Source organism: Calidris pugnax, unplaced genomic scaffold (genome assembly GCF_001431845.1).
Source record: "Calidris pugnax isolate Ruff unplaced genomic scaffold, ASM143184v1 scaffold76, whole genome shotgun sequence".
NCBI lineage: Eukaryota > Metazoa > Chordata > Aves > Charadriiformes > Scolopacidae > Calidris > Calidris pugnax.
In genome coordinates this window covers 1,469,995-1,486,538 of record NW_015090827.1, presented here as the reverse complement: position 1 = coordinate 1,486,538, position 16,544 = coordinate 1,469,995, and the positions used below count along the sequence as shown (strand labels likewise).

Sequence of the window (16,544 nt, the reverse complement as noted above, 5' to 3'; positions counted from 1 at the left end):
GAAACTACCTATGAGAATAACTACTTGCAGGATTCAGTCCTTTAAAGCTGTAACAAAATCCTTTTCATTTTTTCAAGTACCTTCTTTCACTTCCTGCTTCTGGTCTTGATTTTCCGTCTCCAAGTCATCCTGTGCTTTTGGCTCCACCATCTCTTCATCATCTTCATCCTCTGAAAAAAAAAAAGGAAGAGAAAGATTTGTGAGATTCTCCTCTTTAAGGGTGATGGAATCTGTGCATCTCCTTTACGAGTATAACCTGGGAATGAACACAAGTAAAGCAAAGCACACAATAAATGGAAACATCTACATTTGTAGTCAGACATTTCCCCCCAGACTGCAAGATAATCTGCTAACACAGGGCACCTGCCACTTGTGCTCCCCATGGCAACTTCCCATCTCAGATGTCGGCTGAATATCTCCCTGACCTCGTCGATGACTTCTTGGATGGCATAAGAACAGATGCAAACATCTTTTAGCCTGGCAGCTATTCCCCTGCTGGGACACCTGCTATCCAGACACCTCATTTCCAATTCAATTCTCACCAGATTAATTTGTCTCTTGACCTACAGGAAGGGGTTAAATAGAAATCTGACCTCAGGTCAGAAGCCACTAGCGAGCAAACAAGCATGGTGCAGTTCTGAAAAGTCATGGCCATCAACTCGAGGAACACAGCAACCAAAAGTGGCGTTTGGAGCTTAAGAACCATTCTTGCATTAATAGGAATTTAATGAACACTAAAATTTGACACATGTCAGTTACTGCTGCCAGATGTTTTAATGACCTTTCCTGGCCTATGCAAATGCCTCTCTTCCTTCCCCTCTCTCCCCACGCTCACATGGTCTCGTTTTATTCAGGAGGGCAAAGCGTTCATTCCTTTCCCTGATGTCTGTTAGAAGTTACGCGGGCGCTGATTGTCCAGAGCAAACCCGTAATACAGCAGAGCTGGAAAGACAATGATGCACCAAAATGGCTCAAAGCCTTCCTAACCCTCATTACTTGTTCCCAGCTACAGCAACGTGATTAATTCCCCAGTGCTGGCACCCAACCCCCTCGCACCCATGAGAGGGCAGGGACCCACAGCCTTCTAGAGTCAGCGGACTACGAAGACCAAAAATAGAGCTGGTCTGAAAAGAGTGAGTTACAGTAATTAACAATTAGGATAAGCAAACCTGTGGGCTACAGAGGAATTATTCTGGAGTGATTCTGGAGCTTGATGTACCATCAAGGTATAGCAATCACCGCTGGTGCCCTGGGTTGGTCCATCACACGAGAGAATGCATGTTGGGCATTCAGCCCTCAGTGATACCACAGCGGTTCCTCTGGGGCTGCCTGAACAATCTGCCCATCACCACAGGGCTTCTCCAGGCGCCCTCCCTGCTCTCACACAGCCCCCTTAACACAGCCTGGTGTGGGGGGCAACACGTCACACTTCTCCAACTGCTGGGCTACTGGCACCTTCTCCCGCGAAGGCTGGCTGCAGTCAGTCCTGGCGGCTTGGGGAACTGTTGGTGCTGACAGGTTGCCTTCAGCCAACAGTAACACGCAGCTGCATTTTGTTTTCAATAACGTAATAGGCACCATACCATTCCCACCACGTTGCCTACCCTAGGACTTCTCCCCCCGGAAGCCCACGGAGTGCGTGTTTCTAGCTGACGTCTTGGCTGGAGAGCATGGCTTAGCCACACAACGTAAGGAACTGTCTCAGACGTCTTGGCTGGAGAGCATGGCTTAGCCAACGCCGTAAGGAACTGTCTCGGCATGGACAGATACGCTTCTCCCTCTTGGGAAAAAGAGGAAATCTTGGCATAAGGTTGGCCATTGCTCCCCACTACCGCCAGCGGCTGTGGCCAAGAGTAGAGGGAAAGCTTGGGATAACCAAGCTCCCCAGGCTGGGAAGGGAGGAGGAACTCAGCAAGGATGGGGAAGCATTTCCAGAACTAAAAGCACTGCTAATGAATGCCACCCCTTGATCAGGGATTTCTCAGATCATGAGAGGAAATGGCCCCTCAGAGTGGACTGAAGGCAGGGTGTTCACAATGCCTCCCTTGACAATGATGTTTCCCTACGTACCCTATAGAGAAGTGTACCTATAGAGAAAAGCCTTTAGAGAGACGGTCAGGGTGTTTCAGTTCAGCAGGGTAAACACGTTCTTCTGTCCACAGGCTGAAAGTTAGATAACATCCAACACCCTCAGCAGAGAGACAGTGAGACAGTGAGAAAACCTCAGCTGCTGTACACACACAGGAGGGGGAAAAAAGGGTTCTTCTGCCTTCACAGAATCATAGAATTGCCTGGGTTGGAAGGGACCTTTCAGATTATCGAGTCCAACCATCAACCCAACACTGACTAAAACCATCGCTAAACCATGTCATTAAGCACTATGCAACCCGGCTTTTAAATCCCTCCAGGGATGGTGACTCCACCACTGCCCTGGGCAGCCCATTCCAAGGCTTAAGAACCCTTTCAGTGTAAAAATTTTTCCTAATATCCAACCTGAACCTCTCCTGGAGCAACTTGAGGCCATCTCTTCTTGTCCCATCACCGGTTCCTGGGGAGAAGAGACCGACCCCCCCTGGCTACCCCCTCCTTTCAGGGAGTTGGAGAGAGCAATAAGGTCTCCCCTCAGCCTCCTTTTCTCCAGGCTGAACACCCCCAGCTCCCTCAGCCTCTCCTCACAAGACTTGGTCTCCAGACCCCTCACCAGCTTCGTTGCCCTTCTCTGGACCCGCTCCCCCTCAATGTCTTTCTGTGGCACTAGCGGAGACAGGGATGGATGGAAAAAAGTGCCCTCCCCAGTTTCAAAGAAGAGATGAGAAGTGTGAGAAGAGAGAGGAGTGACCAGCGCCGCAGGGAGCGAAGGCTCCGCTAACCCCAGGCACACACACACACACACAGACAGACGCAGATAGGATCGCACCGGTGCGCAGATAGATGCACGCAGACACGCTTATGGTGGATACCTAATGAAAAGCCAACTCCCACAAGAGTTTTGTGAGTCTGGCATTACAAGTTTTCGTTCCCTCGAGCACCAGCTCTTGGAGCCAGCTGTTTACATATGGATTTCGGCTTCCATTTTTAACCTGCTTCCAACCTGTCTGCCTTGTGCAGGGAGGTTTCAGAAGGGGAAGGGTTTGAGAAAGCTCGCAGGAAGCAAACCAAACCCAAACCAAGATTTAATTAAAAATCTCGGGATTTTTAAAGCAGTATGCCATGGTTTTTAATGCCTTACTTGTAATTTGGTAAGGGATGGGGACAGGATGATGTAGAAAATGTAGAACTTGAGATTCAGTAGTGGGTTTTCAGATTGAAGTGAAAAAAATTTATCTCCGTCCCCTACAAGTCCTCGATCGCGCCTGATTTAGGGTGCCAATTTGTTTCCCTTCCTGTAGCCCATTCCTGCTTCTAAAGCAGCAAAGGAACGAATGGCTGAGGAATGGCTGGAGTGAGGGGGGGTCTATTGATGCTTCAGCACCTATTAAGGTAGATCTTCTTTATTTCCTTCCTCTTCTGGGAACAATCAAAACCAAGTTTCCTTAGATTTCCCTAGATTTAATTGCAGCAGGAAAAGTAAGTAAAGGTTATTACAACACGTGCCATGCCGTTTTCCAAGAGCACACACATCAATAAATTAGTTTTACTGGAAAGGCAGTTTTTAGCAGGTTAGGCACAGTTCAGATGTCCCTATTTATTTACAGAGAAATGTATACACGCACGCAGAGAAACTCAGCTAAAAGAACGATGTGGTCGTGAGCCAAATGCTAAAACGTTAGCAAATGCCAGAATTTGGATTGCCTGGGCACGATTAGCTCCTTCCCCCTCCCCATGGGTAGGCATGATGACATCATTCTGGAATTTCCTCCCTCTTGAGCTCTTGGCCTCATTTTCTGGGTGCTCAACAAGAGACACCTGGGGCCTGAAAGGCAGAAGTGCCGAGAGCTGAAGTCAACTGGGCTCGTGCTTTGAGCAGAGAAAGTGCTCGGGAAATGCTACGCCTGCTTTCGCCGAAAAGTCCTCATTCCAACAATTTTTTCCCTCTCTCTCCCTGTGCTTCCGTGCTTTTGCATGATGGCAATAATATTGTGGGGGTAATTGCATTCTCTCCCCTGCAGAGATGTGTTGCAGAGATATGTTCAGCAGGGTTTGGGGCATACGAAGGTGCTGTCATGGGAGCACCAGAGAAACAAAAGCTTGGAGGGGGATGAGTATTTTCTGGGTTCAGCGTAACGCTTGGACCATGTGCATTATTAACAGGAGATCTGAGGCCAGAGCACCAAATGGATCAAAGATAAAAACCAGAAGAGTTTCAAAACTGCCTCCCCATTGACTGGTTGAAACAAGGATCTGTTAAGGAAACAAAAAATCCTTACACATTATCATGTAATTAAAGCTGTATCATCATAAATATTCAAAAGGACTAATTAAGGATGCCCAGAAAACCTGCATTCTGGAATATTCAATGTTGCTTGGCTTTGCAACCTGAAGGTTTATTTGCCATAGCTCTTTTGGATACTACACAGTATTTAATGCCAATGTATACGTACTCACATATGTTCACAGTACATTCATTTGCCATTGTGCCTAACTAGGGTTATGCATTTGTACCTTTGGCTATGCACACACACGTGCGTTACAGAATAATGTGAAATGCATTGACATTCATTTTTCTGTGCAAAAAGTGTGAAAATGGTAACATTTATTATACATTGGGAGAATCTGTGAACATCTACATTCTACATGGCTATTAGTTTCCACATGTGCCCCCTCAGACTGGATGTCCCATTGCAGCCAACTGCCCAGGGAGAGGAAAATAGTTCTGTATTCCTGAACACAAATAGCCTTTCCCTATTTAAGAGCATATCTGACCCTGGGAAGTTTAGAGATAGAACTTTTTAACAGCTTACAGAGCAGTAGCTGGAGTCTTATAGTCACATTTGGCAAACACAGAGCTGCTACCAGCAGCAGCGTTACACCCTGTTCAAAAGATCTAAATCAGAACCCAAATGTCTATTAAAGGAACCACATGAAAAAAGAGCTAGTAATGAAGTGCACGGCTGCTGTGTAACCCTTCTCCTTTGTAGATCTCAAAGGGCTTTGTGAGCAGGGCAGTTTTACTATGCCCATTACCAGGCAGGAGCAGGCGCTTGCTGTAGATCACTCAGGAGACCAGCGGCTGAGGGCAGAACAGAGGGCTGACTTCAGAGTTTCAGCCTAGAGTCCTGCCCACTTCAGGCCATCCTGCCATTTATTGTAAATAAACAACTCCTCAATGGAATTGATCATTAAATGTTTCGGTGAGCGATGTCTGTCCGCTGAAGCTGGTGGAGCCATGTGTGGGATTAATACAGACTGACACAGCTGGGCCAAACACCCTTCCTTCTTAACTCGGAGCTTGATGAGGCTCTAGGAGGCTCTCCAGGCTCCAGGAGGTGGCCCATCAGTCCCAACAGTGTCTTGTTTAACGGGATGGAGTAAAAGCAAAGCAATTGTTCTCAGCTTGTACTCAGCTTTGAACCCCCCTGCCTCTCTTCCAGACCAGAAGTGGTCTTGTCTGTCGAAAAGCTCGCCTGCTTTTTCCAACTACAGAAGTCGCTCTAATAAAAAAGCATGAGCTCTTCCTACAAACCTGGTTTTGTTTCATCTGCGTGTAAAGTACTAGTTTCCGAATGTTGCCCAACTACGAGGCCTGAGGAGCCTGCTCTGTGCCTGACCTTCACCTTAGGCTCCTCAAGGATGGATCACAGCTTTGCAACTGCAGTAGAAGGAGGGGGGAGCCCTAGGCACCCCTGGGCAACCCCCCGGCACCTGCAGAAGAAATGCCCAGGTGGGCTGAATGGGACCCAACGTTCACCCAGAGCACAGAGGATCCCACAAAGTCAGACCCTCCATTTCTACAGAGCTGGGCTATTTATTACCTGCTTGGACTTTTCAGGGTTTTAAATCACTGTATTTATTTTTACAGCATGGAAAAACATAGCAGGGCCATTTGGGATAAACTAGAATACAATATGTAATTACATCCGAGAGGACTGCACATGACACTGGCTTAGGGTTTTAATTCTTGAGATTAATCCTGTTTTGCTTGGGTCAACATTTTCTGTGTTGCTCAAGTTTTGGATTGCCAGTTTTAGGCAGTTAGCACCGGTACTGCTCAAACAGTTTACTAAACACCTAAATTTTGGGAGGATTTAAGTAATTGTATGCCTCTGTTCTGCTAATGTACGTACCACCAGCTAATCGTTGGGCAGCATGTTCTACATTCATCTTGGGGACAGGATTTACACCTCCTCAGCCCTGCACCTCTGAGAGTAGCTAAGAAGTTGCAGCTTCCTTGTATTGTTTCAAGTATTGACAGTTACACTGAATTAGGCTGACAGCTCTGTTTTTAATTCTGGGTAGGTACAAACAATCCCTTTCTTAAAGACGTATCTTAAAAATAGCAATTTAATTAGCATCACAATTATATATTTTATTGCCTGAGTCACTGATACGTGAGAAGCCAGTGGGGTATTATATGGGGTTTTATATCAGCATCCACATTCCTTCAGTGCCCGAGAAGGATCAGCCACGCATATGACACATTCAATAAAATCAAGTGTCTTCACAAGAAGCAGACTTGATATCTGCAGCTGTGAAATACCAGAAACTGTTGCATCACTTTTATATTCATAACTGTTCAAATTAATTTTGCTGTTTCTGTTATGAAAGGATTACGAACTGAGCAAGGACAACTGCATCGTGTTTATGTCGCCGTAAGCCTGAACCAAACAAGTTGAATATTGTTGGCGTTATCCTGAGAAGGAGTTAAAACCCTGTCTTTTTCTTTTTGAATACTTTTTTCCGTCACTAACAAAATATGCAACAAGCAAGGAAACACATACTTTTTCAAATAGGACTGCTTGACATTTCACATTTTTGAAAAATCTATGATTTGCAATCTGGCTGAATGACTTATTTTTCATATAATGTAATTTTTTGAAAGATGTCCAGTTTTTCACTTTCATCTTTTCATCAGTGGATTTTGTTTGCAGAGTGGGATGTGAGACTGGACGTACACTGGGCACACGTTAGTCATCCCAGATGGAAATGTTCTTGCTTGTGGGCTCTTCTTAGCAACAGGCAGCTACCTCCTAAAATATATTTCTGCTAGCCAAAGCAAGGAATCATAGAATGGTTAGAGATGGAAGGGACCTTAAAGATCATCCAGTTCCAACCCCCCTGCCCTGGGCAGGGACCAGGGACCAGACCAGGTTGCTCAAAGCCCCGTCCAGCCTGGTCTTGAACCCCTCCAGGGATGGGGCAGCCACAGCTTCTCGGGGCAACCTGGGCCAGGCTCTCACCACCCTCACAGTAAAGAATTTCTTTCAGTTTAAAACCATTCCCCCTTGTCCTATCACTACATTCCCTGATCAAGAGTCCATCCCCATCTCTCCTGTAGCCTCTTTCAGGTACTGGAAGGCCGTTACAAGGTCTCCCTGGAGAGTTCCCCATCCCTGATATGGCACAATGCCAACACATCATCTTGTCCTTACGAACCACTACAGAGAAGTTGTGCTTTCTCATGGCCATCAGATGAAAATGAGAAAAAGAAAGGGTAAAATCAGATGAATTAATCTGGAGCTATCATACGGCCACAGCACCTAACAGACTCAAACAGATGTGACATTCTTCCTTCACTCTCCACCTATATAGTTTTTAATTGTCTGAAATAAAAGGGTCTGTCTGCATATTCTTTGCAGTTCGGCAAGAGAAAGAACAAATCACAGCACTACAAGACCAGTCTGCCAGCACCGTCAAACTCCCTTGGTTTTTTGATATCTTGAGGTGCTGTGGTGCTCTTTTGTAAAAGAGGGGCTTCAAATACTGATAAAATACAGGCTGGATGAATAATATTACTTTCACCAGACTCAAGTATATTGACTGAATCTTTTTGAAGATTTCTGTTTTAAAATTTAATCATAAAATACATTAATGTTTGACACATATCACTTTAATCCAGGAGAATGCAGGGAGGGCACTTTTCCCCAGAATTACCATATTTAGCCTAACATCTTCCACAGCGATAAGACTGGTAATAATACACCAGTTTCTAAAAGTGCAGGACTAAGAGAAAAAAAAAAAAGTAAGTTTTCTGATTTCTTGCAAAATGAAATACTAGTCACATATCTCTGCCACATCCAAGAAGGGTTTTCCGATTCCACCCCACATTCTGCCACACCAATCACTGCACAGTTCACCCCTTGTCCCACGAGGAGCAGGTGGCACTGCCAAGCATTATGACCATTATGGTCCCCAGAGACCTCCTCTCAGGCTTCTGCCCTCCCTGGGGGAAACACACATTTCCCCCCGCAGACAAACACTGCAGCCTGACTGACTGAAAGGAGTCATTTAGGTCAGAAAATTTATTTTGCCTACAGCATAGGCCGTGCCTGTCCTATTGCCACTTAAAAATTTGTCCTGAAATTTACTACACTTCCCTCTTAAAACAAGCACCCCATAAGTAATTTTTACTCAACATTTCTTTTTAAAGCTCTCTTTAACAACTACCGCATTCAATTACCCCTGGTTGGGGGATTCTCAGGTCTCCTGGTATACGATCTCTCATGACCTCCTCCTGATCTAGGGTTTCACCCCTCAGCTCCAGCCCCTGTGCCTCTTCCTGACAGTCAGACCTCTCTTCGGTACATGACGGAGACAGATCTGGTTTTTCCATTTTTGTGACAAATGATAGTCTGTCGCAGCCAAATGGCAAGAAAACATCACAGAAAAACAAATGGTCTGATGGTAGCATTTCGCTGAGCTCCGTATGAAACGAACCAAATCTCTGCACAGCCCTGACTGCAGACCTTTGCACCGGGTTCAACCCTTAGAATCGATGCTTCAGACTGCCATCCTTTCCTTACTAATTAAAATGGAAAGCTGCTTCTGATTCTTCAGGGAAGCATTTCTCTAACCCAAGAAACTGATTTTCCAGTTACTTGGCCTGAGCACAGTTTTCAGTTGTGGTGAGAGTCTCAGAATTCAAAGTGTCCCTTGTTTTTAGTTTCTGGTCGGTCTAGACCAGACATGGATTTTTCTCTCCTCTTTTGGACTGTTGCAACATCACACTGGTTGAAAGCATTTTTCAGTCCCCAGAGAACTAAACTGGAGAGCACCCCACTGCAGTCATCATCTCCTCTAGCCGATTCCCTTTTCTCCTCTTCCTCCCTCCTCAGAGTTCATGTTCAATTCTGTTGTGCTTGGAAATATTCCAGTTGGAAGATGTAACACAAGAAGAGAAGTACAGAAGTTTCCATTTCTTGGCGATGGTTGGGCCTTCAAATAAAAATGCCAGCGTGAAATAATGGTCCAACGGCAGAAGCCTCACAGCAGCATTTATGGACCTCTAGCTCCAAATCCCAACAGCATAAATTTAAAATATCCCACTACAGTATGGCTGCGGTGGTGTTATCCCTGAGGAAGAAAGGGATGGAGACCCTTCATTTCTGTGGGTGAAGAAGGGGTTGCTAAACCATGCAGGTTTCCACAGCCTCTGAAACCTGGAAGGATTTCTTCCCACTGTGCTGCTGGAAGAAATCCCGTCGTGCCAGCAGTGGGAAATGGCTCCTGCCCTGGGAAAGGGCACTGAGACACGTGGCAGACTCCCTGGATTGGGCCTGCTCAAGTAATTTTCAAACGCTCAGATCATCTCATAGTGTTAAATCACAAAAGCCCAAGTAAGTTAATGAAAACCAGTCCCCACAACATGGCACTCGCAGCAAATGGAAAAAAAAAAAAGCTGCTTTCATATTAAACGCACAAATGATGGGGGCAACCCCCAGTATCAATGTGGGCTGGGGGACAAAGGCACTGAGACCAGCCCTACAGAGAAGGGACTTGGGGGCTCTGGTGGATGAAAAGCTGGACATGAGCTGGCAATGTGAGTTTACAGCCCAGAAGGTCAACCCTGTCCTGGGCTCCATCGCCAGCAGCGTGGCCAGCAGGGCTGGGGGGGGAACTCTGCCCCTCTGCTCTGGGGAGTCCCCCCTGGAGTCCTGCCTCCAGCTCTGGAGTCCTCAGCACAGGAAGGACATGGACCTATTGGAATGGGGACAGAGGAGGCCACAGAGATGCTCCAAGGGCTGTAGCCCCTCTGAGGGAAGACAGGCTGAGAGAGTTGGGAATGGAGAAGAGAAGGCTCCAGGGAGACCTTATTCCAGGGGGCTTATAAGAATGATGGGAACAAACTTTTTAGCAGGGCCTGTTGCGATAGAACAAGGGGTAATGGCTTTACGCTAAAAGAGGGGAGATTGAGCTGAGATGTGGGGAAGAACTTGTTTGGTGTGAGGGTGGTGAGAGCCTGGCCCAGGTTGGCCAGAGAAGCTGTGGCTGCCCCATCCCTGGAGGGGTTCAAGGCCAGGTTGGATTTGGGCAACCTGGTCTGGTGGGAGGTGTCCCTGCCCAGGGCAGGGGGGTTGGACTAGATGAACTTTAAAGGTCCATTCCAACCCAAACTATTCTACAGTTATATGGTTCTATGACATACCTGGCATTTACAGTGCCTGATTTGGAGATCAGACACAGAAGACCATGCCCTCAGCTGGCCACCAGGTACTTAAAAACTTAAGTACAATGTAAACCAAGTAAAAAAGTCTGTGGGATTTTTACTGCTGACACACAGGGCTGGGACTTCATAGATTCATTTATTCCAACTGCAAATGACTTTATACTACACAGGCCATCTCTCCTATTTTCCACCATCCTTTTCCTTGAGCAAGATTACAAAATCTTGCTGTTGTGGAAGAAATTAATTCTCCGTTCCATAGCGTGTTTCCGTGATGCCACTCTACCATGCCTCAGGTCAAATTCTCCATCCCTGACTCTGGGCTGAGCTTCTCCTTCAGCCATTACCATGACTTCTGGCCTTTCAGACTTTCCCCCTTATTTTTTGGATATGAAAAAATATTTCAGACCAAGCCCCTGAAATTAGCCATATGGCCACACAGTTGCTGGCATGACCATGACTTAACTCCCATCTTTTCCACAAATTTCTCTCTCTCTGCTCTATGGCACTTTAAGAAAAAAAATCAGTGCTTAAGGTGTAGCATACACTTTTGTAACTGAAATATCTGAAAGCATAAATCTCTACACTTGCACGCAAACCTCAGCAGAGAGAAGCTGAGACAAGACTGCTGATGGATCATAATTGGAAAGGATAACTGGAAAAAACAACTATATTCATAAACAATTACCACAGCAAATACACAAAGGCTCCCTCTCTTTGTCTCCCTGACACACACATGCACACACTTTGCTCAGCGCTTTAAAAATAACCATTAGTCATATGGCAAAATGCATTCTACATGAACAAAGGTTCATTTCAACATTTGTCTTAAAAAAGGCGGGCAAAAAATTGTTTTATTAAAAAAATTAAACTACAGAAGAAGAGCTGGGTCAGGGCTTGATGAGTGTGTGCTTGTTACTTATATGGGCACTCGACAGACCCCGCTTAATTCACTTTCCCACTGGCGCCAGTTCACCTTAGTCACCGGTGTTAGCCCTGATTTGCATCAGCACATGTGAAAGAGGAATTCCCTCCGACAGTTTTGAACTTGCCATATTTTAATTCCAGTCCTACCACACTGGGAGAGGCTTCCGCTCCTGGCATCTCAGTTTCTTGGGGGGGGTATCAAGGTGAGCAACACCTTTTGGCAGGGGGGGGGAAACCCAAGGTGCAAGGACACCAGCTGCATCCCCAAAGTCACTCCTGAAATAGCTGCAGATGATGGAATAAAACCCTGATCTCCTGATTCCTTCAGCCGCTGCTTCCCCCCCACCAGGGCTGCTTTGGAGGCTGCTCAGCCTTCATTATGTCGAAGCAGCTGTTAAAAAACACACTGGCTGCTTTTGCCCCCAAACTACGTGTTGTAACCCATCTGGAGACCCCCGGCTCCGGGCACTGCTGTCCCAGCTGCCAGCAGCCCCCCTGCCCGTGCATCCTCCTCCTCCTCCCTGCCCCTTGCCTTCCCCTCCTGCCCCCGCAGCCAGGGCACCCCGCTGCCCACCCCGGCTCTGCTCGGGGTCACGCTTCAAAGTCACTCCCCTGGGGAAGGCCTCTTCCTTCCTCCTGGCCCCTCTCCAGCCTCCCTGGCATCGCTCCTCCCAAAGCAGATATCAAAAAAAATCCCTGACTTGTGCACGCCGAGAGCCGTACCCACCTGCAGATACCTGTCTGACACAGAAATGCCCTCTGATTTGGATTCTAGATCAACGCTTCAAGGTTTTTTCTGAGAACTCGGGTTATAAGACGCTAATTAAAAAAAAAAAGCAACCCAATAAAAACCGTCCCCCACCCCCCAAGTTCCCAATTGCTCTGGTTAAACCCCAGCCTACCCACTGCGGGTGGGCACACCAGCTATGTTTTCCTGTGCTTAATCTAACCAGAGTTGAGTAGCTTTGGATGATTGGAACATCCCAACAGGCAGACAGCATCTGCCGTGAGGGCACGGGGGAAAATTAAACCGCACCCCAACCACTCTCTGGAATATGCCTCCCCTTTCCCACTTCACAGTTCAGACTCACCAGGAAAATCACTTCTGTGGCTACTTTATATCTGGAAAATGGATGCTTTGAAGTGCCCTACCTGTAAATCAAAATCCTTTTCTCCCAAAACACTGTGAAGACCCTCTCTTCAGCTAGCTTTGGGGAGCTCTCGGTTACAGACAGGGGCATTAAGTCAGGAGAACCACATGAAAACGGAGAGAAAATAAACTGGATTATGCTACCTCATAGTCCTTCACTTGAAAAGACATCTCTGCAGAGACTTTTGATATTGGTTTTTTAGAGGAAAATAAAAGAAATAAGTTTGCTGGTGAACTTCAGCCCCTACATCCATTGGATTGTAACGCAGACATGGGGTTCACACTCATTAACTTGGGGTGCCCTGAGCCAGGCAGCAAGGGGGTGGTCACCCTGACCTGAGGAAGGCCAGCGTGAGTCCATGCCCATGGATTCACCGCAGGTGAAGGGCTTTGTGGAGAGAATTCAAAGCACATTTGGTTTCCTCAGTTGACTGCTCCATTGGGAGCCCATCACAAAAGGCGGCAACAGCGGAGCCACCTCCCATCAAAAAAGTGCAGCTCCATAAAATCTGAGTCTTTGGCAAAATGGTGACACTTTCTTTGTGTAAGGGGGAGGAGAGGGATACCAAAAAAAAGCAAGAGAAAGAGACAATTTTGGCAATATCAAAATGGCCTTTTTACCACATTTTCTGAGTGGATTTTTGGGGACTTTCCATTAAAAAGTGCTTCTCGTATTTTTTTAGACTACCTTAAAATACAAGATAAAGCAAATCAAAATGAAAAGATTTTGCTTTTGTTAAAACATAGAATCATAGAATTGTCTAGGTTGGAAGGGACCTTTAAGATCACCTAGGCCAGCCATCAATCTAACCCTGATAAAAACCATCACTAAAGCATGTAAGTAACATAAATGCATCGAGTGACCAGACTGGAAAATAAGGCAAAATTTTACTTAAAGTTCAATACTTCAGTAGACTGAAGTCTTCTTTCAACCTGGAACAAAATTATATTTTGAAATTTCAAATTTCACAGCACTAACTGAAAAAGGGGATCCTTTCTGAGCCTGACTCTTACACCGTCACTGCCTGAGGGATGCAGTCTCAGTTGAGTGAGGATTTTCAGATCTGATATAAATGCAAGAGAGAAGCACGCGCTGGGCTGGGGCTAAGGACACCTTTCCTCACAGTAATAGCACGATCTCTTTTCCTGTGATGTGAGGTTCCCTCTCCTATGGCTTCAAGTTCGTAATTTATTTTAGACGGCACTGATTTAAAGTCATATGTCCTGAAGGCACATTTCCCACCCCTGTCCTGAGAACAAGAAAACAGATACCAATGACAAATCTACTCAGTGCACATCTGAAACACAGCCCGGTACACCAAACAGCACCAAAATTAGGAAGAAATATGCAAATGGATATTTATCACTTTTGAGGCCTGATCCTGACTTTTTATTTTTGCAGAACTCACAACGACCGGGAAAAACGCATTATGATGCCAGCAAAGTGCTACCAATCTGTCTGGATGGCCCTTGCATGGAGAACCGCTCAAGCAAGTCTGACCAGCTTCCCAGAAACCATTGTCTTTGTCGATTGTGCTGTTACAGAGTTGGATAAAAAAAAAAGGAAAAAATCACCACAACAGCAGTGTTTGCTTTGGGGGTGGGCACTGGGGGGAGCGCTCAATTCAGCAGCCGCAGCAGAACAAAATAGAAACTGTGAGCTTTCCACCACATTAATGAAACTTCATTCAAAAGGTGAAGTGTAATGTTCTTCAAGACGGATAATTCACATAAGCTGTGGGATTCAAACACTTCTGCCTCCGCACCGGCTCCACGCCACCTCGGGATTTATGTTTTATTTCAGTTTTCATCGGACTGCTCAGGAATGACCAGCGACAAAAGAGCATGTGTGCATTTTTCTTTTTCACAGGCCCCTGTTAATGAGGACTCTGTTGCATTAAGACAGTCAAGACTGTCTCTGGCAAAACGTGTTGAACCAAGGTGTTTGGGCCTGCATAAAATTAAGCCACAAGTAAAGCACTTACTTCTGACAGCAGATTTATAATAGGAAAATCCCAGCAGGAATGAAGAGTTAGAAACCCCTGTTGCAGCCTTTTTCATAAACTTCACCTTGATTTAGTATCTCAAACAAGTAGCAGGAAAGGCTAACAGCAGAGGTAATCCTATCATCTTTTCTCCGACAGCACCATTCCATCTTTTTGACTTCCTCATGCTGCTAACACGAATTCAAATCATCTGTGTTTAAAGTCAAATGCAGTGATTGACAGATCTTTGTAGTCTCAGTCCATACTGAAGATTATTCTAGATACCTATCAGTTATTACTACAAGCCCTGTCTGATATTCAATACCTACAGGGAAAATTGTTTTTAAGGGTGTAATGTCTGATCTATTTTGAAAGCTATTTTAAAATAAGAAACTAACTACAACCAGGTGGCTAAAATCCAGACAGGTTTTTTATGGGTCGGTTTTTGGAGGGAGAAGGTGGAAGATAACAGCAAAACTCTGTTATACTGTAGTAACAACCATGATTCAGAGCAAAGCACAGACAAAAAGAAGCATTTTGGTTTGATTCCATGACATCAATTTCTGTAAAAGCATCTATTTCAATAACATAGGATACAGCAAAGTCTGGGGGTTTGGCTCTTAGTAAAGACTCATGACAGTATATGCTGCTATGAGGTGATTGCTTGCTTTCATGGACACAAGGCACTCCAAAGCTCGGTTGCTACACTAGAAACCTGGGATGCTGAGACAGAGCTTAAAGATCACCCAGTGCCACCTGGGCAGGGACACCTCCCACCAGCCCAGGTTGCTCCAAGCCCCCTCCAACCTGCCCTTGAACCCCTCCAGGGATGGGGCAGCCACAGCTTCTCTGGGCAACCTGGGCCAGGCTCTCACCACCCTCACACCAAAGAACTTCTTCCCCACATCTCAGCTCCATCTCCCCTCTTTCAGTGTCAAACCCTTCCCCCTCATCCTATGGCTCCCCTCCCTGATCCAGAGTCCCTCCCCATCTCTCCTGGGGCCCCTTTAGGGACTGGAAGGGACTCTGTGGTCTCCCCAGCGCCTTCTCTTCTCCAGGCTGAACCCCTCAACTCTCTCAGCCTGTAATAGCAGGGAAAGAAGCACAAGAGAAGCAGCTTGGCACAAACAGTGGGCAGGAGACTGCTCTCAAACTCCACCAGTTTTCAGAGCTCATAATAACACGAGCAAGATAACACCCAGATCTTTGTGAAACTTGATAAACTTTGTGCTCACAGTTAAATGGATCTGAAAGTGTCAGACAAGGGCTTAGCAGTGGCTTGGTTCAAGAAAGTCTTTCCTGGTTTTGTGATTGGGATATGAGCACAGCTAGTGTGTCTTGGCTGTAAACCATGGTAGGAGAAGAATAAACAAAACTGGGGAATGGAGCTTGTGTGTCTTGGGTTAGATGGGCTGGTTTGGGCTGCTGAATTCCTAGTGGCTTTTTCAATATTTCATTTATCCCTGGTTGCTACTCTGTGTGCTTAGCAATGAAAAAAGAAGTAGAAAATCGATGAAAATGCAGACTTTATAAAGCCAAACCCAGCCCACTAAAATCAAAGGCAGTAAAGGCATCAGTTTGGTCAAATTGGAAAGTCACAAAGATGAGCAAATTCCACCAGCAGAATGACAGCTAAAAATAACCTCCCATGGAAATGCGCACGGAATTTCATTTTTCATGCACTTGGGCAAATAAAACCCAATCGGTTTTTGCATTCTCAGTATCGCCCCATTAGATTACATGGGAGCCTGAAAGAAGACGACGATTTAAATAAAAAGATCCTCCCCTGTTTGTCAAGTTGTCATTTTTCCATCTGCAAATAATGAAACATAAACTACTCTGAAAGGGAGAGAGATGGAAGGGAATGTGTTCCACGGATCTGTGGACAACCACATAGAAACATATACAGCAAAAGAAGCTGCAGCGTGGAGCACTTCCTGAC

The 16,544-nt window shown here is 45.9% G+C and overlaps 1 protein-coding gene across 6 annotated transcripts in view; it reads right to left on the bottom strand.

The window, feature by feature from the left end:
• Positions 1 to 16,544, bottom strand: part of DYNC1I1 (dynein, cytoplasmic 1, intermediate chain 1) — a 164,407-nt gene that overhangs the window by 80,409 nt on the left and 67,454 nt on the right. For all 6 annotated transcript variants that reach the window (XM_014940314.1, XM_014940312.1, XM_014940313.1 and 3 more), the window contains one exon: positions 81 to 170. In XM_014940314.1, coding sequence (XP_014795800.1) covers positions 81 to 170 — 90 coding nt within the window. The remainder of the gene's footprint in view (positions 1 to 80; positions 171 to 16,544) is intronic.